This window comes from Diabrotica undecimpunctata, chromosome 9, assembly GCF_040954645.1.
Source record: "Diabrotica undecimpunctata isolate CICGRU chromosome 9, icDiaUnde3, whole genome shotgun sequence".
Taxonomy (NCBI): Eukaryota; Metazoa; Arthropoda; class Insecta; order Coleoptera; family Chrysomelidae; genus Diabrotica; species Diabrotica undecimpunctata.
In genome coordinates, this window is record NC_092811.1 from 37,040,453 (window position 1) to 37,068,240 (window position 27,788).

The 27,788-nt window shown below is 32.4% G+C and overlaps 1 protein-coding gene across 1 annotated transcript; it reads right to left on the bottom strand.

Moving 5' to 3' along the window:
• On the bottom strand, positions 1 to 27,736 carry LOC140449397 (uncharacterized). The gene is made up of 3 exons (XM_072542556.1): positions 27,581 to 27,736; positions 8,804 to 9,040; positions 1 to 1,241 (listed from the first exon to the last, which is right to left on the bottom strand). Exons 1-3 carry the CDS (start codon positions 27,641 to 27,643, stop codon positions 999 to 1,001), a joined length of 543 nt encoding a protein of 180 aa, XP_072398657.1. The 5' UTR covers positions 27,644 to 27,736; the 3' UTR covers positions 1 to 998.
• Between the last annotated feature and the right edge of the window lie 52 nt (positions 27,737 to 27,788).

Here is a 27,788-nt window from a genome sequence, read left to right on the forward strand (position 1 = left end):
AATTCTGTCAAAAATTTATAATTTAAATATAAGCTTGAAACAATATTTGAATGCTAATAATGCTAGAAATACCCACACGATGGCAGAATTCATTAAACCTATTGTACAATTGCCTTCGTTTATCTAAAATCAGTCAATATTTTTTAACAAATATTGATACAAAAGTAGCAGTCTATATGAGAAACAATTATAACTTGTTTATTTTCTTAAAAAATACTATTGCTAACAGTCTTATACATTTATGAAACACTGCCATCGGGGTAATGTACTTAGAAATAATCAATTCAAGCTGATTAGACATTCATGTCGCATAAAAGTATATTTCTATATATTTGTTTTACAGGAAATGAAGTCTCTAGTATGTTTTTATTCATTTTAGTTGCTAATTTATTTCCTATGATCGAATATAAAAGGCAACATTTACACTTACTCTGTCTATCCCAAAAAAACTATGAAAAAACTGCAGACTAAATTATGTAAAAATCTGCAAGTAATCTAAACATATTATAATGACTAGTATAGGAAGAGAGTTTTCCTTAAGTTTACAAATCACACTCTTGTGTTACGGAAAAAAACTTAAGGAAAAGATAAAATAATAGAGAACTCTCGTTAGACTAACTGTGAACTCTGCTGGAAAGGACTATTGAATTTTTCCTTGACATTAAGGCGGCAAAGAAGTCTTAAGACAAGAACAGAAGTCTAAGGACTTTGTCCGATCTGAGCAAATTTAATATGCCACGGCATAAAAAGATTTTACAATGACTCTTTGCCAAGTAACGAAATGTAATAAAATAAAAGAGATAACATTAGATTTCTAGATAGCACTTCTACGTGTAGTAAAATTGATAAGGCTATCAAAATACGTAACTAAGATAAAACAAAAAAACGACTTAGTAACTGTAATAGAAGACAAAACTACGGCTCGTATTGATTTTCACGACAATTAAAAATGACATATCAGCTTGAACTTGAAGTATAAATTTATAATTCTAAAATTTCTATTGTTTTTTTGGATCTGGCTTAATTCCCCCTCTTCTGGAAAGGTTTCGGCCAAGACCTTGAGGAACGTCTGGAAGAGCGGTAGCTTCTTCAAGGTAGTGAGGTTCTGGCGTCGAAGGTACAACAGAATCAATGACTTCTCCTATAATTTCTTCGCTGCCGAAGTTTCTGTTCAACTCGTAAAACCGAGGTGATTCTGCACAATCAATGGCTTCGTCAGCTCTGGTGCATGTAAACATTTCCTAAAAATAAAAAATTCATTTTGAAATTTAAAGCAGTTTAACTATAATTTTATTTAATACAAACTGGAGGGTAATATCAAAAATGTGATATGTTAAATAAATACCAACCAGTTTAAAATACAAAATTATTACATAAAGTATGTAAGTGGTAAAATACCAATTCCTGTTAGTCAAGTTTTTCGGTATTTCCACAAAAACAATACTTTTCTTCGTTCGATAAACAGTATTGCTACCTCTAACTCAAATACAAGAACAAATCCGACGAGGTATGCTTTCAATTAGGATATTTCCGTCTTGGGACAGATTTTGTGTTCATGTAAAGCTGCCTAAATCAGTTGTTCTATTTTGCTATAGAGCGTTCCACGTTAAGAAAATAATATTGCGGAGATAGAGCCATGTATTTCTTATAGACGATAGAAGCGCGGCGATGCCACGACGAACACAAGCACGATTCAGGGTTGTATTGTTTGTATTTTCATTTCCACAGACATGAATTAAAATTAATGTTTTTTAACGTAATTGACTAAAAGTTCCCATTCGAAACAAGAGAATAAAAGTAGAGAAAATGATTTAAATTAAATAAATAGTATTTACAAAAGATAATTTTATTTTATATTATTTTAATTATAGTAACGACAGTTTATTTGTTTTTCGGTGAGAATATTATGAATCATAAAAATCAGTAGAAAATATTGCTTAGCTAAATCATGCATTTTGCCGGATATTAAAGATAAACAATTAAACGGACCGCTTTGTGTAGCGCGGTTGTCCAGCTACAGTTTGCGTATGTCCGAGATTTTATGTCGTTCTTTGACTTCTTCTTCTTCAAGTGCCCTGTCCGTTGCGAACGTTGGCTATCAACATGGCAATTCTGATCTTGTTTGCGGCGCTTCTGAATAGTTCGACCGATGTGAGCCCGAACCACTTCCGTAGATTTTGGAGCCACGAGCGTCTTCTTTTACCTGGCCCTCGCTTACTTTCCCCTGGACAATCAATTGCAGTAGACGGTACTTATCATGTCTCAATATGTGGCCTAGATATTCAAGCTTTCTTTGTTTAATTGTGCTCACGATTTCTTTCTCCTTTCCGATTCTTTGGAGTACCTCTATGTTGGTGGCATGTTCGGTCCAGGATATACGAAGAATGCGTCGGTACACTCACATTTCCAATGCTTCTAGTTTTCTCGTGAGCGTCTCTGTCAGCGTCCAGGCCTCCATACCATATAGTAAGATCGGAAAAATGTAATATTTAACTAGACGTAGTTTTAGGGGAAGAGAGAAACCCTTGCTTATGAAGAGCTTTTTCATATTGTTAAATGCTGCTCTAGCTCGTTCTATTCTCGCCTTAATTTCTGTGGCCTGTTCCCATTTTGTATTTACGTTGGTGCCAAGGTACACATAATATTCTACATGGTAGAATTTCTGACGTACTCTGACTACATAATGATAATAATGCTTTGTGGTTCTTTATAGTTATTCTGACTTTACAGTTAAATGTTAATTGAAAACTGTTAAAGTTTATGCACTGGTTAAAAAAGACAAAGATTTAGCAAACATGTCACGCACAACAATGTGGAGAATACTCCATGAAATAAACTGTTTTTTCCAAACAAGGAGTAAAGTCAAGCATGATTGAACGGCCCGATATTCTAAAATGGAGGCATCAGTATTTGCGTGAGATAAAAAAATTATTTTTCAAGGATACACCGTCGTTTATTTTGATAAAACGTGCGTGAATGTTGGACATAGTGTTTCCAAAGAATGGAAGGACCTCTCAGTGACTTCAACCAGGGATGCGTTTGTTAAGGGGTTGTCAACAGGCCTAAAACAGCCGACACAACGAGGCCCCCGATGGTCCTATATTTAAACAATGGTTTAGGGAAAAGCTGCTTCCTAATTTTCCAGAGAAAACTGTTGTGGTAATGGACAACGCTTCGTACCATTCGAGGAGAGAAAAAGTGATTCCGAGACAAGTCTTCAATAAAGATCAAACTAAAAAACATTAAACATATACAAAGAAAAATACATAAAAGATAAAATTGACGAGATGTGCAAAGAGAAAAATGTTGCCATTTTGAGACTACCTTCATACCATTGTGAGTTAAATCCAATTTAAATGGTATGGAGTCAAGTCAAAAGACTTGAGACACAGAGTTTAAGACCGCCGCTACTGGAAAAACTATTGTAAACTTGCTATTAAGGAAGAGTAAAAATTTTGGGATATTGACGGGTTGGTGGACGATATTGATTCTGTGGTAATAAATGTGACGGTTGACAGTGACAGTAATAAAAGTAATAGCGATGATAGAGAAGATGAGGATAATGTTAATATGCAGTGAGTAAATTATGTGATAGTGTGCAAATCGGCGGACACAAACTGCCAAATTCGAAAATATAACATATATATATATATATATATATATATATATATATATATATATATATATATATATATATATATATATTTGTTGCTGTTACTTACATCATGAAACTAAAATTAAACACTTGTGTTTTTTAGTTACATCTTATCTAAAGCGTTAATAAATATGTAACCTTAAATAATAGTAAAAGTTAACTATTTTTATTAAGCCTATAATAATTACATACCTATATCTGTCAATTAAAGAAACAAGTATTTATAATGCATTACTTTGTATTCCTATATCTACATATCCTTTTATTAGTAAAATTAATTAACTAAACTACACAGTGCTGAATACGGCTCTGATTAGAATGAATCATTTATCGACAATCTAATAGCAACACTTGCCTGAGAGTTTTGGCAACACTGCTGATCTCCATAAGCGCAATGTTATTTTCTTAATTTGAAACAAAGTTTATTAGAATGTTAACGAGCTCTAGTATGTACTTTGATCATATTGAATAACTGCCCTATGGTATTAAAGTTCGGCGGAAATAAGAACTATTGTAAAATAGTCACACCTTGTGTTCCATAAAAAACATTGGAAACTCTGATCTAGTATCATGTATAAATAAAAAACACACAGCCAAAAGCCATCGAAGATCTCTCACCGAAACATTACAGATCTGGTAACTTGAAGCCTAGCTTAACCTATCCGAAAATAATAAATTTTGCCAATCTTCCATTACCCAGTGTTGATGTTCCAAATGCCTGTCTATTTTATGTTCATTGATAGCTCCAAAACGTTTGTCTTCTGGTTAATAACTCTCAAGATAAGTTTTTGCTGATATTTTCTGGCGAACCACTAAAAGTGACTCTGGATCGGTGATTACTCGTCTACTTCTCTTATTTTTATATCTCCACAAATCTTTCACTTGTTTTTAAAATAAAAACTTGATTTATCAACTTTGTCTAATGTGCTATCGGGAGGATTGAGTTGCTCACTCAATGCTACTCTTTCCAGTCCCAAAACCGAATAAAGATTAATATTGTGCAGCAGGCTAGCTTTCTGGTCTACGTTGAATCCAAACTTGCTAAAAAGCCTAAACATCGCCTTGGATGCACGGACGGATAAACGACAAAGCGAATAAAACATTTAATGTATAGTTTTATAGAACTGCGTCTCTCCTATTTTTGTGCCTCTAGGTTAGAAAAGTATTATGTTCGCTAAATGTTTTTTTCTAAAATTCCTTGTGTTCTAAATTAAAGTATTTATTTGAAAAACAACACATGTCCATTTTTTTGCAAATTTGACATTATATATTGTTCGCATAGAATACTATAGAGTAAGATCCTAGAGCGATCAGACACAACTTATTTTCACACAGATGAAACCTTAGAGTCTGAGTAGCGTCTCGTGTGCTTTGAATACCTGCGTATTTTTATGAAACTTGCTGAGTGACACCTGGGCAGGTACCAGGTGAGAAAGGTAACTAAAAATAAGAGCTATTTAACTTGAATTTACATAACTGATTTTTATACATATTTTGTAGAATATTATTTTGAAAATACTGTAATAAGTGTCAGACACTTGTCATGGACCAAAACTTTTGTCAGACGCTTTAAAGCTCCACTAAAATTAAATGAACTTTACTTACTTGTCTGATTTTTAAATAGAGATGCAAAAATATTTAATCGGATCGAAAACAGTAAGTATTCTTAATGTATTTGAATTTTTTACTGTGAGGCTCATGCGCACAGCACTCTCGCGCTCATACTTCTGGTTAACTAATTTTTGTGTCTGAGGGATGTTTGGTCATTTTAATTTGTCTGACTGATTAAATATAACTTTATTATAGTTCCATTAATAACATATTTAAAAATCAGACATGTAAAAGTAAGTAAAGTTCATTTAATTTTAGTGGAGCTTTAAATCGTCTGACAAAAGTTCTGGTCCATGACAAGTGTCTGACACTTATTACAGTATTTTCAAAATAATATTCTACAAAATATGTATAAAAATCAGTTATGTAAATTTAAGTTAAATAGCTCTTATTTTTAGTTACCTTTCTCACCTGGTACCTGCCCAGGTGTCACTCAGCAAGTTTCATAAATACGCAGGTATTCAAAGCACACGAGACGCTACTCAGACTTTAAGGTTTCATATGTGTGAAAATAAGTTATGTATGATCGCTCTGGGATCTTGAACTACTAGTTTCTTTATCGATCTCACACATTCAGTTGTGTAAAAATCAAAGATGTCTGATTTTTGTTGTAAAAACACTTGTCACATCTTAGTCAACGGTCATGGCTAAGCGTGGATGATCTTGTCTATAAATTTATCAGGTATGTGCGTTCTTTGTTAACTTTGTTAGCAGGTGGTGTTTGTTTCCTTTGTATTAGAAAAATAGTTCAGCATGTCGGAAACTGTTTAACACAATACCTCTAATATTATAGATGCGACATTTGCGAAATTCGTACTACAGATCAACCACGAAAACAGAAAAATGGAAGGGAAACCATAAAGCAAGCTAAAATACATGAAGTTGCTCACAAAACGCATAAAGGCAGGTGATAAGGATGTTTTAGGTCAAACAACAGGAAATGACTGAAGTTTTTCGATAATAACAAGTTGTAAAAAAATGCTTATGACTTCAATCTTGGTTGTAGGTGTAAACGTTACCGATGCTTCTATGTAATAACACAGGAACAACGTTCTAACTTACTGAATATGTTTACTAATATGAATACCAAAAATTCATATTCAGCAGGATTCATATTTATTAAGCCTCATTAGCGTTACTCCTGTCCAGAAACAACTTAGTCGTATTCCACAAGCAGCTTTACCAACCCACAGTACTAACAGTGACAGTGGAAATAAAGATACAACAAAGCTCGACATCAACAAGATTCACCACATGTAGCTTCCTTTATGTATAAAATTCGACTACCGGGAAAAGACGTAAGTATTTGTGCAAAAGTTCTTCGTAGTATTTTTGGTGTTACTGAAATGCAGATCCGTTGAATTAGAAATAGCTTAGCAACGAGCAGATGTTCTCCAAAAGATGCCCGGGGCAAGCATACAAATAGGCCTAAGAAGACTGATATAGAAATCATAATAGCTCACATTTCTTCATTCAAAGGCCGCCAAAGTTTTTATACACGGACACCGGACAAAAAGAAAATTTATCTACCATCAGAGTTAAATGTAAACAATATGTACAGAGCCTGTAAAATCTTCACCTACAGTCCAAGTTTTCTTACTTTGTTTATTATAACATATTTTAAACTCAATTTAACATATATTTTTCTTACACCAAATGTGTCCAAGGTATATGTATTTTTCCACCAGCTCTATTTCGTTGTCTCCAATATTGATAATTTTGCTAGGTACTAGGTTTGTCATGACTTTTGTTTTGGAGATTTTAAAAAACACACTGGCACACACTAACTGAAGTTCATCTAGCATTGTACATATCTCCTTGAGGTTGTCCGAAAACAAAACTATATCGTCTGCGAATTTCAAATTTGTTAATCTTTTAACGTCAATGTTAAGACCATTCTCTTCCCAGTTAAGTTTTTTAAAAGCATATTCTAGTACTGCGGTAAACAGGTATCACCCTCTCGGACTCCTCTGCCGATTGGGATATGATCCGTGTTTTTATGTAGTTTCACCGACATAGCTGCGTTATTCTGTGTATTGGTAATTAACCTTATATATCGGTAGTAAATGCGGCATGCTTGTAGTGCTTCCAGGATTTTGTCAAATTCTAACGTGTCAAAGGCTTTATGGAATTCTACAAAATCTGGAACGAGTGTTCGAATGTATTCGATAGTCTTTTCTATTACTGTTTTAATGCTCTGTAGGTGATCATTTGTTCCAAATCCGGTATGAAATCCCACTTGCTCTATTGGCTGGTAGAAATTAAGTTGCTTCTCAAGACGATTCGTTACTATTCTTGTAAGGAGTTTGCATAGGTGACTAAGAAGGCTTATAGGTCTATAATTTTCTAATTCATGGGGATCTCTTTTTTTGTACAATAGAATTACCTCAACATTGTGCCATTTGTCGGGTATATTACTGTCCCAAATGCACATCTTGGTTTTTTATTTTCTTAAGTAGGCAAGTGCCTCCGATTTTGATTGCATTAGTAACTACACAATGTACACCTGAAATTTGTTTTTATTAGCTTTTCTTAGGGCTAGTTTTATTTTGCCTATTGTGATTTCTGGTAGTAGTACTCATGCTTGGTTGACAATGCCCTTTTTCCTTGTTAATATTTCTGATAGATCTTGTCTGCTATTTGCTTTATGTTGGCTTGTGTACAGCAACTTGTAGAGGTCTTCAACTATTTTAAGAGTTTCTTCTCTGTTGGTGGTAAGATGACCATTTCACTATTTCTATATTTAATCCTTATTTTCTGTCTTGTCCCCGTTCTTAGTCTTTTTCTTAATACTTTCATACTTCTATTGTTCTCAATTGTATGTTCGATTTGTTCTTGGTTGTATTTTCGAGTGTCTTGTCGAACAGTTTTGGATATTTCTTTATTTTATATTTGTAGTTTATCGGCTTTAGTTTCCGTCTCGCTTCTCTTTTGTTCTGCATTAGTTGCCTGGTATTTTGGCTAATCTTCTCTTCTTTTTGAGTTCTAGGACAGAATTTGTTTTGACTTTCCAGTAAGGCATTTGCTAATTTATTATTTAAGTAGTTTATATTATTTTCTGTTTCAGGACTACTAAGTATGTCAGAAATATATTGCTGAAAACTATCTACATCTGATGGTTTCATTTATGGTTTTGAATTGTTCTTCTTTTTAATCATATTATACCTCTCCTTCTTTAAGCTTGTCGTATTCTATTTCTATTCTATTTTACCTCTTACCATTCTATGGTCGCTACTGGTAACAAATCTGTTTAGAACCGTGATGTCTTTAACGGTGTGTTTTTTGTCCGTGATAATAAAATCTATTTCGTATTGAGTTTTTTATTAGGACTTTGCCATGTCCATCTTCTTTGTGGTTTCTTTTTAAAAAAACTGTTAATTTGGAATAGTTCTTTTTACAGCACGAACTGTTCCAAATCATATTTAATAAAATATGTATAATCAGCCAATTAACTGCAATACGTCCGGTTTAAAAAATAGAACAGAAGGCTTCGATAGAGGAACAAAATACCTGATTAGATACAAATAGTAGACTTACCTGGTTGAAAACTGTTTCCTCCGGACAGATAAAACTCCACCTGAAAGTTTGATTTCTTCCATCTGAGTACGTGACTGGCAAGCACACATGGAACAGTTGGCAGTCGTTTTCTACGTCAGCATAGTATCCATAGTCTCTTCCTTCACAGTGAAATGAGTCACTGATGTCAGTTCTTATACTAGTGGCGTTACTGGGCAACGTCAGTAAAGAAGGCGGTGCTAGGAATTGAGGTGTAAGCTAAACAAAAAGATCAATCTTGATTGTTGGTTGTTATATATCTATATTAGAATACAATAGTTCTTCAAATAATATAAAATTTACTTAGCATGCATTTAATTACTTCTATTATAATCCTGCTTTTTTTAGGTTGTACTACAATAGAAATTAATTGCTTATAGTAAAAAAAACATAAGTTTAATAATAATAAATGTCTAAACACAAAATCCATTGAGAAAAAGAATTAAGGAATCTTGAATACGAGTATATATACAGTGCTTTTTAGATAAACCGTGAAGAGCGGCGAAAAATGGGAGAGACCTATGTCCAGCAGTGGACAGAACAGGTTGCATTATGATGATGATGAATTTCAGATAAAACTAATAACCTTAAATAACTTAATGAACTTCTAATTTTTAGGAAAAGCGCAAAAAAAACTTGCTGGGAAATGCACCCTCTCACCCCCCGTACCATCCCTTTATTTTTTTTAATTACTTCCCCTCTTTTTTATTTTATAGTTGGATTCTCATTTTTGTAATGATTTTAAAAATGTATAATACATTCGGCTTGAGGTGATTAGTTTATGAGATGGACAACCTTTCATTTAATAAGATAGTATCTCTCTCACCTTAATTGACTGTAACAAAATAACTTTTTAAATATTTAACCATACTATTTGTACCTTCAAAAACCAAGAAACAAAAAACTTCACTTTTTATTAAAGTTATATCAAAGGTTTTTGATATTATTTGGACATTCATTTTAATCGGTTAATAGCGAATGACAACTTGTTATAACTTGTAACAGACCATTTTGATACCTGTGCAAGTTGATCGGTGAAATGGTTTACACTGTGAAAGAAAGAATCGAAATTGGAGGTTTATATTATAAAAATAATAATTGTGCAAGAGTTGCTGCTAAAATTTTTAATGAAACACACCATAATAGTCATGCAACTCATAAGTATGTGATTGAACTGATGCAGAAATTTAGAGACACAGGGTTAGTTTGCAATAAAAAACATAACCGACAGGGACTTGCAAATAACGAAGCAATCCAAGTGACCGTTTTAGGATAAGTTAACTTAGAGGCTAAGCAATCACAGTCACTGTCAACACTAAGCAGAGAAATCGGTGTTTCATCTTTTACAGCCTTTAGAGTCCTCCATAAATTTAATTTTTGTCCATACCAAAATAAAATTGGTACAAGAGTTAAATGAAGAAGATTGTAATCTTCGTCTCGAATTTTGCGAATTAATGACATTGCATCATTAAGAATCCACAATTGGTAAACAATATTTGCTTTTCGGATGAATGCTCATTTAATTTAAATGGTTTGGTGAACAGACATAATCGCCGATACTGGACTGAGAGTGATCAACATATTGTGCGTGAATTTCACACACAGCATCCTCAAAGGTTAAACGTAGGATGTGGTAGGTGATTACATTATCGGATCTTTCTTTATCACTGGAAACTTAAATGGTGCACCGTATCTTGAGTTTCTTAGGCAACTGGTTGATCGTATTAGAACAATAGTAGAAAACGATGATAACCTTTCCGAAGATTTGGTTGTATTTCAACATGATGAAGCTCCTCCACACTTTGCTCTACCTATGCGACAATTTTTAAACGAAACTTTTCACGCTCGTTGGATAGGTAGAAGAGGACAGATGATGGATTGGCCACCTAGGTCACCGGATTTAAAACCACTAAATTTCTCCTTATGGGGGTATTTAAAACCAAAAAGTTATGCTACTCAACCAGAATCTCTAGATGAATTACGACTATTAAAAGAATAGAAGATGAACGTCGACTATTAAATACAGACGTGTTAAACAATGTCAGAGAAGAATTTCAAAATATATTTTACTATTGTATGGAAGTGAATGGCAGTTATTTTAAACAATGACTGTAAAAATTTTTGGTAGTAAAATGTTCATTCTAAATGTGTTTGTTCGGGCTGTTAGGCCGTTGTCTTCTGAGATTACTTCTCGACGTTTCGCCAACACTAGGGGTTGGCATCTTCCGGAGATGTAACTGCTTCGCTTGTGAGCTGATGTTCTTCGCTTGTACTGCTGCGAAGCAGTAACATCTCCAGAAGATGGAAACCCCTAGTGTTGGCAAAACGTCGAGAATTAATCTCAGAAGACAACTGCCTAACAGCCCGAACCAACAGTTTAATAAGTTAGACGGTGGCCGTGAAAACCTAACGCATTTTATTATTCATTCTAAATGTTTGTAATAAAATTGTTAAAAAAATATTTTTTGTTTCAATCCAGTTTTCTTGCTTTTGTATTTATTTTTCTCATAAACTGATCACTTTAAGCATCATGTGTTATACATTATGGAAGATTGGAATTCATTGGATAAAGCAGTACGGGAATAATTGACCAAATTAAAAAGACAAATTAAAGAGCTAATAATAATGGATGATTGGAATTCAAGAATAGGTAGAAATCAGAATAGAGGAATGAGATAAATGAAGAGATCAGGAAAAAAATCTTACATATACCATTTTTCAAAGTAAAACACTTGCACGTCACGAGTTATACAAAGTGACGTCACTTGTATTTAAAATTTCCAGAACATCAACCTTAGAGTTCAAATTTTCCTAACACAGCTAATAATACGGAACTGAACGATCTTTCATAGACGTCAACATGGTGTAATAATCAGAATAATGTAATCATCATTATATTGGAAATTTTAGAATTATATTGATTAAATAATCAAAAACATTTGTTATTATTAAATATATTAGACAATTGTACGCAACTGATACGGGAATACTTCAAATTTTATTGACAGTTCAGCGTGTGGCAAAAGTGTATAAATTGTTGCCGCTTTTTTAGAGTAAGAATTTTGTTTATGTTTTGATTTCTTGCACAATTTGATCATAATATAATATATATTAATAAATTGTATTTACAAATACATATTAAATTTAGATTAATAGCTTTAAAAACTAATTATGGTTGTGTATTGTGATTGTGCTATGCAAAAACAAATAAATAGTATGTAGAAAGCTGATAAGCTTTCATATAAGATAGATTATTTTGAACAAGAAATAATGCCTGGACGTTTTTACCATTAAAGCCCTAGAAGAGGTAAGTTTATAATGTAGAATATATAATTTAGTATTAAAATGTTTTTTATGTATTTTAGTGTGTTGCAGTAGTCTTAAAACTAAGTGTATTTACTGTTAATATAATAGTTTGACAAAAGGGTGACATTTTAAAAATTCCTCACTTACTAACTATTCTGATGTTTTGGCAACACTGTGGGGTTCTGACGTATTAATTCTTGAATGAGGTGTAAGCATTTTTATATGAAAAATGCTATATAAATGCAGTAATGGGAAATAATTTCTGCGAGCAAAATTTGGATATTGCTCAAAACTAATTAAACATAAACTAATATGTATAAACTAACATTTTTTAGTATATACAAAAGATACAATTTAAAGAATGAAGCATGGAAAACGGTAAAAAATCTGAGAACAAACAGAAAAGAAACGAGTAGAATAGATTTAATAGAAGAAAGATCTTGGATCGAACACTACTCACAACTTTTGACTGAAACAAGACCTCAATTCACGAACATCAGTTCAACAACATATGAACTGGAATTCAGTGGAGACGATGAAATAACAGTACAGGAAGTCGAGAATGCAATACAAACTCTAAAAAATCGGAAGTCATGCGGACCACAAGGTATACCAAATGAATTATTAAAACATAGCCCACAAGTATTACGGGAATTACTGGCGTATGTCTTCACCTTATTCTATAATGGACACGACTTACCACCGGAGTGGACAAAAGCACATATTAACAACATCTACAAAAAAGGAGATAGAAAGAATTGTTCAAACTACAGGGGGACAAGTGTCATAAATTCACTCTCAAGACTGTATGGAAAAATAATAAAAAACAAAATTGAAAAAGAGATGACAGATGTTGAAGAACAAAATGGCTTCCGTGCAGGCAGATCCTGTATGGACAGTATATTCTCTCTAAAGCAAGTTATCGAGAAAAGATTAGCTCACAACCTTTCAACTTATATAGTCTTTATAGATCAGACAAAGGCATACGATAGTGTACCACTTTCAATGATTTGGGTAGCAATGGAAAAACGAGGAATAAGCAAAAAAAATATACAATCAGTACAACAGCTCTACAAAAATATGACGGCAAACATTAAAACTGGAAATAGATTAACTAGAGAAATTCCTATTAGTAAGGGCCTAAAGCAAGGCTGCTGCATAGCACCTACACTCTTCAAAATATATCTAAATGAGGCACTCTCAGTGTGGAGAAGAAAGTGCTACAATATGGGCATCCCAATCGGAGATGATACATTGTACACGATACACTTCGCTGACGACCAAGCCATTCTAGCTGAAGACGAGCGTGATGTAGGCTACATGCTTAGAAAACTGGAAGATGAGTATACCAAATGGGGCCTCACAATTAATATACAAAAAACTGAGTACTTAGTTGTAGGAGAAAAACCAGAAAGCCTACAAATCGAAAAACTATAAAACCAAAAGACAATTTTAAATACTTGGGAGTCCAAATAACATCAAAAGCAGGAAGTAGCGAAGAAATACACTCCAGGATTGGCCAAGCAAGATCAGCCACCAGACAGCTACACGGACTATTATGGAATAAAAAAATAACAAAAGAAAATAAAAGAAGAATTTATAAAACAATAATAGAAAGTATTGGGCTGTATGGCGCCGAACTCTGGGAAATAAACCAAAGAAACAAATTAAAAATTAAGTCCATGGAAATAAACTACTGGAGACGATGTTGCCAGCTCACTAGACTTGATAGGGTGAGAAACGAAGATATTCGGAGATAAATGGAAATCGATCTAGACATAATAGACACAATCGAAGCCAAAAGACTTAACTGGCATGGACACCTTCAGAGAATGCCTGAAAATAGATGGCCAAAAAAAATAGAAGAATGGACTCCGCCAACTAGAAGAAAACGAGGTAGACCAAGACGATCCTGGAGAGACGATGTCGACGATGCAATGACCGCCAGAGATCTAACAATTGAAGATTGCTTCGACAGAAAACGCTGGAAATTAGGATGCGAGAAGCCGCGCCAGCTGTAGAAGACTTACTTGTTATATATATATATATATATATATATATATATACATATATATATATATATATATATATATATATATATATATATATATATATATATATATATATATATTGAATTTGAAATTTCCGCGGGAGCTATATGTGGTTTCAGTTGTTTTCCGGGTTTGACTCCGCGTTAAATATTTTTGGTTTTTAGAAAAACCATTGTTTTGACGACGTTTCGGCAAGGTCACACTTGCCATTGTCAAGTCAGATTCTGCTTCGTCTTGATGTTACAGGCGAACTGATTTCTCGGTCGCTGCACGCTGAGTTTAAATATCTTGTTGCGCTTCTTGTCATTGGTCCTGTGCGCAGAGTGGGCGTGGTCTTCTTCGCTATTTTAATTTTTACGTTTTTCTGCAGAATTGTTTTCCACGTATTTGGGAGTCTTTGGGCATCATCTCTGGTGTTTAAATTTTTCGGATGTTTTTCGATCTCTATGGCTTCTCTGATTACACGTTTGGCCTTATTTTCGATGTTGGCTAGCATTGTTGTTCCATTTAAGTCTATTTTATGTCCTGTGTTTATGACATGTTGTGCTAGGGATGAAGTTTTTTCTTTTCTTTCGATGGCGTTTCGATGTTCTTCGCGTCTAACCTGTATCCTTCGATTTGTTTGTCCGATGTACGATTTATCGCAGTCTTCACATGGGATCCTGTATACGCCTTGATTTTCTAATGCAACTTTTGTTTTTGCTGATGGTAATATGGTTGCTATTTTTCTGTCGGTGTTAAAAATAGTTTCTATTTTGTTTTTTCTTAGAACTCTGCTGATTTTGTCTGTCGTGACAGGTACTTACACGCAGACTCACACCATCATCCTGCACAATTAAATTCGGTAATAAAAACCTTAATAACAAGATCTGAGAAACTGGCAGATGAGGACCATAAGAATGAAGAAATGCACAAAGTCAAAACAAGTCTAAGAAAAAATGGTTTCTCCATGTTCATGATTGAAAAAGCACATAAATCCCGAAACAACAGCAAAGATCCAGAAAAAGAAGAAAAACCAGTCGGTAAAACTATCCTGCCCTATATAAAGGGTACGACAGACAAAATCAGCAGAGTTCTAAGAAAAAACAAAATAGAAACTATTTTTAACACCGACAGAAAAATAGCAACCATATTACCATCAGCAAAAACAAAAGTTGCATTAGAAAATCAAGGCGTATACAGGATCCCATGTGAAGACTGCGATAAATCGTACATCGGACAAACAAATCGAAGGATACAGGTTAGACGCGAAGAACATCGAAACGCCATCGAAAGAAAAGAAAAAACTTCATCCCTAGCACAACATGTCATAAACACAGGACATAAAATAGACTTAAATGGAACAACAATGCTAGCCAACATCGAAAATAAGGCCAAACGTGTAATCAGAGAAGCCATAGAGATCGAAAAACATCCGAAAAATTTAAACACCAGAGATGATGCCCAAAGACTCCCAAATACGTGGAAAACAATTCTGCAGAAAAACGTAAAAATTAAAATAGCGAAGAAGACCACGCCCACTCTGCGCACAGGACCAATGACAAGAAGCGCAACAAGATATTTAAACTCAGCGTGCAGCGACCGAGAAATCAGTTCGCCTGTAACATCAAGACGAAGCAGAATCTGACTTGACAATGGCAAGTGTGACCTTGCCGAAACGTCGTCAAAACAATGGTTTTTCTAAAAACCAAAAATATTTAACGCGGAGTCAAACCCGGAAAACAACTGAAACCATATATATATATATATATATACATATATATATATATATATATATATATATATATACATATATACATATATATATATATATATATATATATATATATATATATATATACATATATATATATATATATATATATATATATATATATATATATACATATATATATATATATATATATATATATATATATATATATATATATATATATATATAAATGATATTTATAATATCATATCCATATACCATATCCCCTAAGCTCTTCACTGCAACCTTAGAAAATATCTTCCGGAAATTAGACTGGAACAACCAAGGTCTATGTATAGATGGAGAATACCTAAACCATCTTAGATTCGCTGATGACATCATTCTAATTGCTAGAAGTCCTGAAGAATTACAACTGCAAATTAATGACCTTAATACAGCCAGCAATGAGGTAGGCCTAAAAATGAAACTAGCAAAGACTAAAATAATGTGCAATGATCTGATCGCCAACGTGGAAATAAAAATTAATGAAACCTCGCTAGAAGTAGTAGATGAATACATATACCTGGGACAGCTCATACATAAATCGGGATCACTACTTCCGGAAATCAACAGGCGAATAAAACAAGCGTGGTCAGCATTCGGACGAAATTCCATAGTCTTCAAGTCCAAAATGCCACTATACCTCAAGAAGAGAGTATTTGATCAATGCATATTACCCGTCTTGACATATGGATGTGAAACTTGGATATTAAAGAGAGAAATAACGTCGAAACTCCAAGTAACTCAAAGAGTAATGGAAAGATGTATGCTAGGGATAACAAAGAGGGATCGTAAAAGAATTGAATGGATACGGAGGCAAACCCAGGTGACTGATGTAATCCAAAGAATAAAATCCCTGAAATGGCAATGGACAGGACATATGGCAAGAAGAACAGATAACAGATGGACCACTAGAACAACTATGTGGTACCCCAGGAACGCTAAGAGACCAAAGAGGCGCCCAAATCTCAAATGGGATTAGGATATTAGAAAATTAACAGGAACAACGTGGTCTCGAATAGCACAAGATAGAAAAATATGGGCGCAAATGAGCGCAAATTATTAGAACAACGTATAACTAAGACATCGTCGAATATAGAATAACATTGAAATAAGGGAGGCTGCACCGTAATTAGAAACGGTTGATAAAGCTGCACATGATGATGATGATGATATATAAATGAATAACATTAAAACTTAAAAATGCGAGGAAATAGATACACAGAATAAGCTAGTAGAATAAAAGCAACAGAGCAAACACTAACTAGAATAAAACAATGTTGGAAGAGAGATGAGAAGAATTTAAGAGAATTCTAACAGAAAAAGCAGTGTAGATATATGAAGTTATCACCGTAAATTACAGAAATATAAAAATTACAATATGGTGGAATAAGCATCTTCAAGAATGTTCAAATATAAGTTAGAAGAAAGAAGTAGGCATGGAAAACAAGATAACATTGTAACAGAAAAGCTATCAAAATTACATGAATAGAAAGCTGATCGTTCAACAAAACTTAAGAAGACCACGTTGCTTAATTCAGAAGCTTTATTGGGGATGGGTAGGGATATAGATGATAGAAGAACAACAGAGCAATGACAGATAGATAAATAAAGGTAAATAACAATTAAATAACAGTCTGACAAAAGAAAAACAAGAAACACTGAATGTAGCTAAACTGCAAACAAAATGGGCGCCAATGAGTTATAACCTGAAACTTAAAATGGAACTGAAGATTAAAAAAGCTAAACATTTGATTAACATTAATCTCAAAGACATGAAAAAAAAGTCTTCAGAAAATATATTAAACAATCACAAAAAAAATTTAAATAACGAAAATATTAACTTCTGAATATATCTTGATATACAAATAACAACTGGCAATGAAGAATGAAATTGGATTTTGACTCTTTTATAAGTAAGCCAAAGTTAGTTAATTTTTGGAGAGGGATATACAGTTTTATAGTATTAATACTCCATTGTGGTTGAGAAATGACATAGATAGTGCAGTACGCAATAACAAACAAGAATATCAGAAGTGGCTGCAAACAAATCACCCAGATAGAAGAGACGAACATACGCAAGATCAAACAGAGAAGTAAAAAATCTAGTAACTAAAACAAAAAATGTTTTCTAAAAAAGTAAATGCGAAGAGCTCAACAAATATTATAGAGAGTCGATGAGATCAATGGAAGCATAAAAATAGTAAAAACCTTAGAAAAAACAGAACAGAAGTGAGTAGAATAGATTCAATAGACGAAAGATCTTGGATCGAACATGACTCACAACTTATGACTGAAGCAAGACCGCAATTCACGACACCGTTACAACAATTAAATAACAGTACATGAAATCTAAGTTGCAATATGAAATCTAAAAAATAAATTCATTCTATTTCAAGACTATGGAAAAATAATAAAAAATAAAATTGAAAAAGAAATGACAAATGTAGATGTAGATGTATTTTCTCTAAAGCGGGTTATTAAAAAAAGGTTAGCCCACAACTTCTAATGTGAAATTTAGTTTTTGGTGAAAGTTATTGAATTCATTTAGCAAAATATCTATTTTGAAAAAGAAGTTAAAAAAAATATCAAATCAATTCTCTGGACCTCACTTTACATAGAAAAAATACTACTATAACTACTTCATCATACACCAAAAAAACCTGGTCGTCGAGATATCTGAATGAATTTTAACCCTTATCATCTCTTGTTTCAAGAGAACTCTTTAGTTATCGGCCTTTCTGACAGAGCTATCAGATTTTCCGATCCTATCAATAGACGTTAGGCTATAAAAAAAGCAAAAAGAGCACTTAAACTTAATTTATACCCACACCATCCTATCGAAAACACTTTCAAATCGCAACTGCATACATTTTACAATAACATGAATAACAACAAAACTAAAATGGTAAAGACAAATTATATGTTTCTCCCCTATATAAAAGGTTTATCAGTACAATTTGCAACATCAGTTTATCAGTTTCTGTCTAAAAATAACATTACAGTAGCTCATAAAGTAGCTCATAGAGGGCCCAATCTTTTGAAATAGTAATTTACGTAACAAGTTCCGTAGGGGATATTTTACGAGACGAGTAGGAAGTTTCCAGGGCGAGCCGTAGGCGAGTCCTGGAATCTTGCGAGTCTCGTAAAATTACTTTTGGCTCTTGTTACATACAATATTTTTTCTGCAACCGTTTTGTATGTTAAAAAGAAGATATGGATAAACTTAACTTATGAACTTTTATTAAACACTTTAAAGTTACTATGAATCTTAAATGACAAGCGTTGTCATATTAAAATACAAAGTTGATGTTATTGTCAAAGCCGTTACCTAGCTACCTAAAATCGTCCCGAAAGTGAAAAAATCAGTCCCGAAAGTAGCTACTTTCGGTACGAGTTGTGTAAAATGGTACTTTCGATTTAATAAATCATACCGAAATAGTCCACTTACTGTGGCATTTTCCCTTTAAATTTTTTATAACTGCACCGATTTATCTGAAATTTTTACAGTGGGTAGTAAATTACTCAAAAAACATAAGTTATATGGTGTCGATGTGTGCTTCTACCCCTGGGGTGGTTGGCACCCCATCTAGGAGGTTGAACTTTTTACACTCAAAATAACCCCGGGAATTGATATAGAATCAAATTATAAACAAAAAATGTCATATAAATTTTTTTCGCTAAATTAATACTCTTTGAGTTATACGCACTTGAAAAAGTAAACTTTTCGCAAAAAAGAACAGGTTTTCCAATGATTTTGAACGAATAACTCAAAAACAAAGAGTTTTATTGAAAAATCTATAATAAGCAAAAAAAAGCTTATAAAAAAACAAAGAGAATATTTTTTTATGAAGTTTTATAAATACAATACTAAGCGATTTATAATTGTTTGAAGATGACTTTTTGTTTTTGGGATACTATACTCGATGCATTTAACATCAAATATCGGAAAATGGACAACTTTTTTGATAAAAACTCATACAACACTTTTTAAAGAGCTAGAAAAAACCTTTAAAATGAGCTATGTTAAAAGCCATTTCGATTAAAACAAAGCGAAATACGAAGGAAAGGATTTGAATTACTCTAGCGTTTAAAAAAAAACTAGCAGTATAAGTAACACTATTTCGATCAGAATTGAAATTAAACGTATATCTTTTACAATTCATTTTATTTTAGTGTTATTTATAAGTTTTAAAAGTTTAGCCTGTTTAAAATGCGTATTTTTTGAAAAAATCATGTTTAAATTAAAAAATCTTTTTTTTTAATTATCTAAAAATTTACATTTTTTCAAAATAAATCTAAAACTATAAGAGATACGTGAAAAATGGTTCTATACCAAAATGTAGTTTTTTTTTAACAAAAATTTTGATTTTTTTATTTTTGTCGTAGCTCGAAAAATAATAGAGATATAGCCAATTGAAGTTTGAGATACAGCGACTGACACACCTGTAATAAGCACTTTGGCCCTTTACTATTTAAAAAGAAAGAATTTTAACATATTTTAATCTGTAGCTTAAAAATTAACGTAGTTATTCTAAAAAAATTTTGGAGCATGTTATTTATATTTTGGAGCATCAACTTATTTTCTGTATATATAAATGCTTTATTCAAGTATATTCGAAAAACTGGTAACAGACATACTAACACTCACACAAATATGTATATAATACATACATACATACATGTATATGTTATGTATATAATATAGGCACCTCTAAACTGAACATTTGCTTCAGAGAACTAACGAACACAGAGAACCGACACTCCTTTGAAGTTGCGTGGGCAAGCCGCCAATGAGTGCCAATGACAGGAGTACTTTAGATCTCGAAGACATTTTAGAAGCTGGGAGATACTGTACAATTTTGCTGTATGGCCTTGCCAAAGACACCCACATGAACAAAATGAATAAGGTCGAAGATTATTCATCATTACTTGAACAAATGCGATACGAATCGTTTATTAAAGCCACAACTAAAAATAGTGCAGTTAAATTATCATCTCTTGTACCAACTGTAAGTGCCCTGAATGAGCATATCAAAAGAGTTTATTTGCAAACTCAGATATGGCTTGGAAACAAAGAGATTGATATAACGGATTGGGGATGGTTCAAGAGTGATGATATTTTACAACCAATAAAAATGACAAGTTCACCTGCACCAGAAGAACTATTGAAACTGATTTTTTGCAATTGCAAAAAGGGTTGCGGCTCAGCGTGTGGCTGTCGTACACTAGGTCTATTTTGCAATGCTACGTGTGGAACATGCTCTGGCGACAATTGTCAAAACTGTCCTGCAATAGACGAAGAGGTGGAGTTAGAACACGACGAGAATGACGCTTCAGACAATGAATAATTTGATATATTGTAAATAATTTTTATTTTTGTAAATATATTTTGTATACTTTCTAATGTAAAGTATTTTCATGCATAATTTTTTACAATAAAAACAGCATGAGTATACTTAATTTTTTTATTTAGACATTTGCCAAAGGGGAATTTGTTTCGTGAGCATAGAGGTGGTTTTTAAGGGTTGAAAATAAGCAACCAATCAAAAAATATTTTATTGATCTTTCTTATCAATTTTTGAATATAAATGTACATTAAAAACTTTTGGAGTTGTTTAGAAAGATTTTTTTATATATTTTGACATAGGGGGTAGTTTTTAAGGGTTGAAGTGTTGCAATCAACCAAAATTATTTTATATAAACAGAGAATTACATTGTAGATGATATAAATGCACTACAAAAGCGTTTGAACCTGTTAAACGATTTTTTACAATTATTTTTAATAAAAGGAGTGGTTTTTAAGATTATTTAAGGGTTGAAAACAATATCCATTAATATAATTTACAATATTTCAATTACCTAATTTAACACGATTTAAATCCATAAAATGCTTTAATATCAATTTTTTTCATTATTTTCAATAAGAGGTGATTTCACCCCTTAAAAATAAAAAGCTCACCTATCGCATATATAACTTTTGAAGAGGGAGGTAAGATAAGCCTAATTCCAAATTATTAGCAAAATCGATTCAGTTATAAAAAATTTAGAGGTATTGACCTCTTTTCCTCCACAGTGACTGGAGTAAAAGTTTTATTTTCGGGACGGCTGCAGAAAAAGAATTTTACAGAGCTAAAAACAAAAACTCCTCATTTAAAAATTCGCATGTTGTATATAAAATTCCTTGTTCGAATCGCAATGGGGTATATATTGAACAAACCAGTCAGCTACTTAACTCAAGAATACGTTCTTATAAATATGACAAAAAACTCAACCGCCCTCACAAAACATGAAAACGAAAATAAACATAATTATGATTTGGACAAAACTAAGATCTTAAAAAGTGAACATAACAGAAAAAAGAGGGAGCTCCTACAGTCTACAGAAATAAAAAAAATATAATGCAATAAATAATAAAAAACATGTCAAAAATTTAAACAAGATATATTTTAATTTAATTTAAAATAAACAAATAGATAATTTCAGAACGCCTATGATGTTAAAACAACTGATTGTTTAAATAATGAACCAACATTAACAAACGAAATTTTAAATTTTAAAATACATTTTACATGTAGTGACTTAGTGGGTATGTTCTATGCTTTTATTATTATTTTAATTGTATACCTGTTAGTAATCAACTTTTAGATGCCTGGTAATTTAAAAGTTTCTCTTTTAAACTTTATTATCTTTTTGATAATGTTTTTTAGTAAATATTTCAGTCATGTATTTTAATCAGTCTTCAAAAGCTATAACATAAAAATTCGATTTTGATTTTTGACAACAAATAGAAGGCATTTAAAATATGACTCAAAAACGCAGAATTTAAACTTTTTGTTACAAACAGTCGCACGTCACGGAAAATGCTTCCACGAAGACGGTTTTAGGTGTAACTTATAGCAGAAGTTAAGTACTTTTGAAACGCGTACTATAGTAGAAACCCTCAATTTAGAAGAGTGATTTCATGGTTTAGACGCCTAATATCCTCAAATTTAAATGTACACAGCGGCCCTCGAAAACTGCCTGTTTTCTCGATTGCAATTTGCGTTTCCTCATATGAAATTACAGAATATATAAAGTAGTATATTTATTTGTGCTTCTCTATAGTAGACTTGACCAGAAGTTGTCGTATAGTGTAGCCAATTCTTGTTCACAAGTAGTAATTATGGTCATACAAAACCTGTATTCTTCCACGCAGCGATTATTATCGTCATAAAAAAACAAAAAAACATGATTTTTTCAATAGTAAAAATTAAGCACAAAATTGTAATGAAATAAATTTTATTTATATGTTCCGTTTCGTTACATATTTAAATTTATAAAATAAAAATCGATATTTTATAACATTATTTTTCAATCGTTTGGCAATGTTGGAATTAGCGAGGAAATTCCGTTTTACGGAATTCGGACCCAGACATGCCGTAAAACTAGTTTTTATTATTTTTTCGCCGAAGAAATGGTTCATTTACATTGGCGTTTCTATGGGGAGTGCATTTTTTGAGTATATTTTATGTAATAAGTTTGTAAACTTATTGTTGTCAATACTGTTTTAACAATACTGTATTGTAGTATTGATAAAACGTGTTATTGATAATAAGAGTATTATAGTTTGTGTTTTATAGTAAATTTTTAGTTATATTTTTATACAGAATTGTTGAAATTATTGTATATGTAGTATTTACACAGATTATTGAAATACAATGGACGAAAAACCGAGTTGTTCCAAGAGAAGACAGAAAAATTCTGATGTTGATTCCAAAAATGAAAAGCCGCAAAAGAGACGGAAAATGTTAACGTCCGAAGAGAAGGTAATGATACGAAACGTTTATGAAGGAATTGTCGGCAGAAAAATGGCATTAAATGTTAGCCAAGTGGTCGACATTTGTAGCAGTTTAACAAAACTATCCGTTAGCTGGATTTATCGTGTACTTAAAAATACATCGGAAAATAAAAAGCAAGAAAAAGGTAAAACTAGAGGTAGGAAAAGCATTGTTTTCGATGACGAGAGAAGGAATATTTTACGTCGAAAAATTCATTCATTTTATTTTCGGAGTGAAATTCCAACACTGAAAAAAATTTCTCAAGAGCTCGAAAACGATGACTCTTTACCCAAGATATCTCGTAGGGTCTTAATCAGAACCATACGCGAAATGAACTTTCGATAAGTAAAACGAAACAGAAAAAGTATGCTATTAGAAAAAAATGAAATTATTCTATGGAAAAGAAAATATTTAGAAGAAATACGAAAAATTCGCAGCACAGGACGCAAAATATATATTATTTGGATGAAACCTGGATTAACGAAGGTCATACAGTTGGAAAAGTTTGGCAAGATTTAAATGTCAAAAGTAAACGCGAAGCATTTATAGAAGGCTGGTCTACAGGATTAAAAGCTCCATCGGGACAGGGACGGCGTTTAATCATCACCCATATAAGAAGTGGTACAGGGTTCCTTGATGATGGTTTGCTTTAAGTTGAGTCGAAAAAAACAGGTGATTATCATAACGAAATGACTTCTGAAGTATTTGAGCGCTGGTTTAAGAGAATCTTACCAAAATTTTAATATGGGTCTGTGGTTGTTATGGACAATGCGCCATATCATAGCCGCAGACTAGGACAATTACCGACGACGGCATGGCGGAAAGGGAGAATTCAAGAATGGCTTACAGAAAATGGGATTGCATACGAAGAATCAATGCTCAAAATTCAACTACTTGACATTGCACGGTTAAGGAAAAGTGAATATCTTAAATTTGTTGTGGATGAAACTGCAAAAGATTATGGTGTCAAAGTTCTACGTCTACCACCTTATCATTGCGAACTTAATCCCATTGAACTTATCTGGTTAATTATCTCTTAACTCCAGAGAAATGGGCTAAATGTATAGGCCACATAATTAAAGAAAAATATCGTATGTGGGAACTTGACACTCATGTCAAAGTTTTACTAGAGCCAATTATAATTACACCAGGTGAAGATAATAACAGCGATAGTAGCACTGCATCTTCAGATTTAGACAGCGAATAATATTTTCTAATAGTTTAGTAGGAAAATCAGCATAAAAAAAACAAAAACAAAAGAAAAACGAGAAGAACATAGTAAGTGTGTATAGTGTTTGTGTTTAAATAGAATAGTACAATGTTTTGTTACATCCAAAATTATTTTTATTTTGTTTTTATAGAATTTTATTTTGTTTTATAGGATTTTATTTTGTTTTGTTTTATACTGTTTAAGTGTTTTGTTTATTTTATTTAATGGGACAATATGGCTCTTGGCGAACACCCATTTAAAAAAAAGTGACGCGCCACAAGACATACCCCCCGGGTGGTGTGGAAACTGTCTTAAAATTTGTTTTAAAAAAATTTCATTGTGTAACTCTTTAAGGACGGGTCACGTCAAAAGACGTTTTAGCGTAACTTCCGCGACAGCCTGGTGGCATCAGTAAGCTTTCTGCAAAATTACTTGTTTTTTATAGCTTTTTGTTTGTTGCATTCTGTATTTTTAGGAGACTGTATGGAATAAGCCACAAAATATTTATTTATAGGTTTAATTTACTGATTTTTCGATCTCTATATAAAGACATCGTTTTCAAATATACAAGTAATAGATATATTTATTTTTCTATGGCTTTTTGCTTGCCGTTCTGTATATTTAGAAATAATGTTGGGAATAAGTAACAATATATTTAATTGAAATGTTTAATTTACTAACGTTTCGATATCTATATAAAGAGATCGCTTTCAAATATACAAATGATAGCAATATTTATTTTTCTGTGGCTTTTTGCTTGTGGCATTCCGTATTTTTAGGGAGAATGTTGGAAATAAGCCACAATACATCTATTTACATGTTTATTTTACTGACGTTTCGATCTCTATTACAGAGATCGTTTTTAAAGTTAAGAAAAAAAAAAGAAAATAATATAAGAATATATAAATATATAATAATAAATAAATAAAATAAATATAACTATAATTTATATCTTTGAAAACGGTCTTTGGATATAGAGATGGAAACTTCAGTAAAAACCTGCAGATAAATGTATTGTGGCCTATTTTGAACAATAATATTTAAACAATATAATATAATTAACGTTGAAATAAAAGTGAGTGTACGCCACTGGATTTTCATACGCCTTTCCCCACTTCTACGCCTTCAAACGATGACTCACTCCCCAAATAGTGAAATTAGAGTTTAGTGTAATTAAAAAAGAGCAGTTTCAAACCTTTTAGATCGTTTGTAATGTGAAAGTTTAAATTCAGCGTTTTTTAAGCATATTTCAAATGCCTCACATTTGATGCCAAAACTCAAAACTAAAATTTAATGCTATGGATGTTGAAGATTGGGTTCTAGTTATAGAAACTTCATATTGGCCAGTCAATGAAAGGGATATATTATATTGATCACATGAAAATAATAAAAAATGGCAAAAATCGCACAAGGTTTATTTATTTCACGCCTTTATAAAAATCTGAGTTCATTTGCGGCAAAATATAAAAATTGCATACAAAAGCTGCACTCTTGATTTTTGTCGATACGACACTCGGATCAAAAGATATTGAATTTTTAGCGTCGAGCTGATACAAATTTTATTAAGCATTGATTTCGAGTGCTCAACTGAGATTCAAAAACGCCGATTGCTTCAATCTTTGTTTCTGAGGGAACGGTTAAATTTAAACTAACGTTTAAAAATGCTAATAAACTTTTTTGTTCAAAATTATTTTAGCTACATTTTTTATTAGAAACATTTTTTATGACGTACAGATTCTTGGTAAGAACCAATACTTTTTAAGTGTCCTAAAACTGACATTTTTGGCAAAATTCAGCTTGTTTATATGCTTTTTAGAGGTTCAGTGGCCTTTTCGTCCTTGTCGACTGGAGTAATAAAAGAAAAACTGCAATATCTTGAACACAAAATTCGTCTCATTTTCTAAGGAAAAATAGAGGGAGAAAGACTATGTCAAAAAGAGAATATCTAGGATAAGGAACCTTAGATGATATGATGGTCGCAACTGACAAGAACCGTTTAAAATATCTTCGAACGTTAGAGTGATCTTGGTGATTTCTAACATCCGTAACAAAGATATCACTGGAAAAAGAAAAATGTATATAGAATACTTCTAGTTTTAAAAGAAGACAAAAGAGATGTAGACAGTAAAAAAATTTCTTGGCTGAAAGACATAAGAAATTGTATATTAATCGAATTCGGTACTACAATATGAAACTCGGGAAGTTTTTATGTTGTTGAGGTACATTCACTACAAATCTTAACCGAATAATTGCATTTCATTATAAAAAAACTTAATTATTATAAAACAATTTCAGATTGGTTAGATTTAGTAACCCATCAAATTGTACTACTACTGTTAATAAACAGTATAACAAATACTATTAAACAAACCTTTGGAGTCTCCTATATTAACATATGGGATTACCTAGCCATTTGTTCGAAACTCACCTACCGAATACAAAGTCGTAGAAATAATATAATGTACAACATATGCATGAAGAATTTTATACACGTGTGTTGAAATCAACACTTATATAAAAATTCTGTATCACGCACTAGTTACACAAACTATTATTTCAAATCTAATAACCGCTTTTTATAAAGAGATTACGAGAGAAATAAAACCACAATTCACCCACCCTTAATTTCGGCGCACTGTTCACTAAACAGAAGAAAACTGGTAGAACTAACACTGCCTTCATGATGACTTTTCGTGCTTCGGTGTTTTTCAAAGGTCCGCCACACTACGGGGATTTGTCACTATTACGTGACACTGTAATGGTTGAATAGTTTATATAGGATCCAAGAAAGGTAGTGAGGATGGTGAATTGAAATAAAGACAGAACG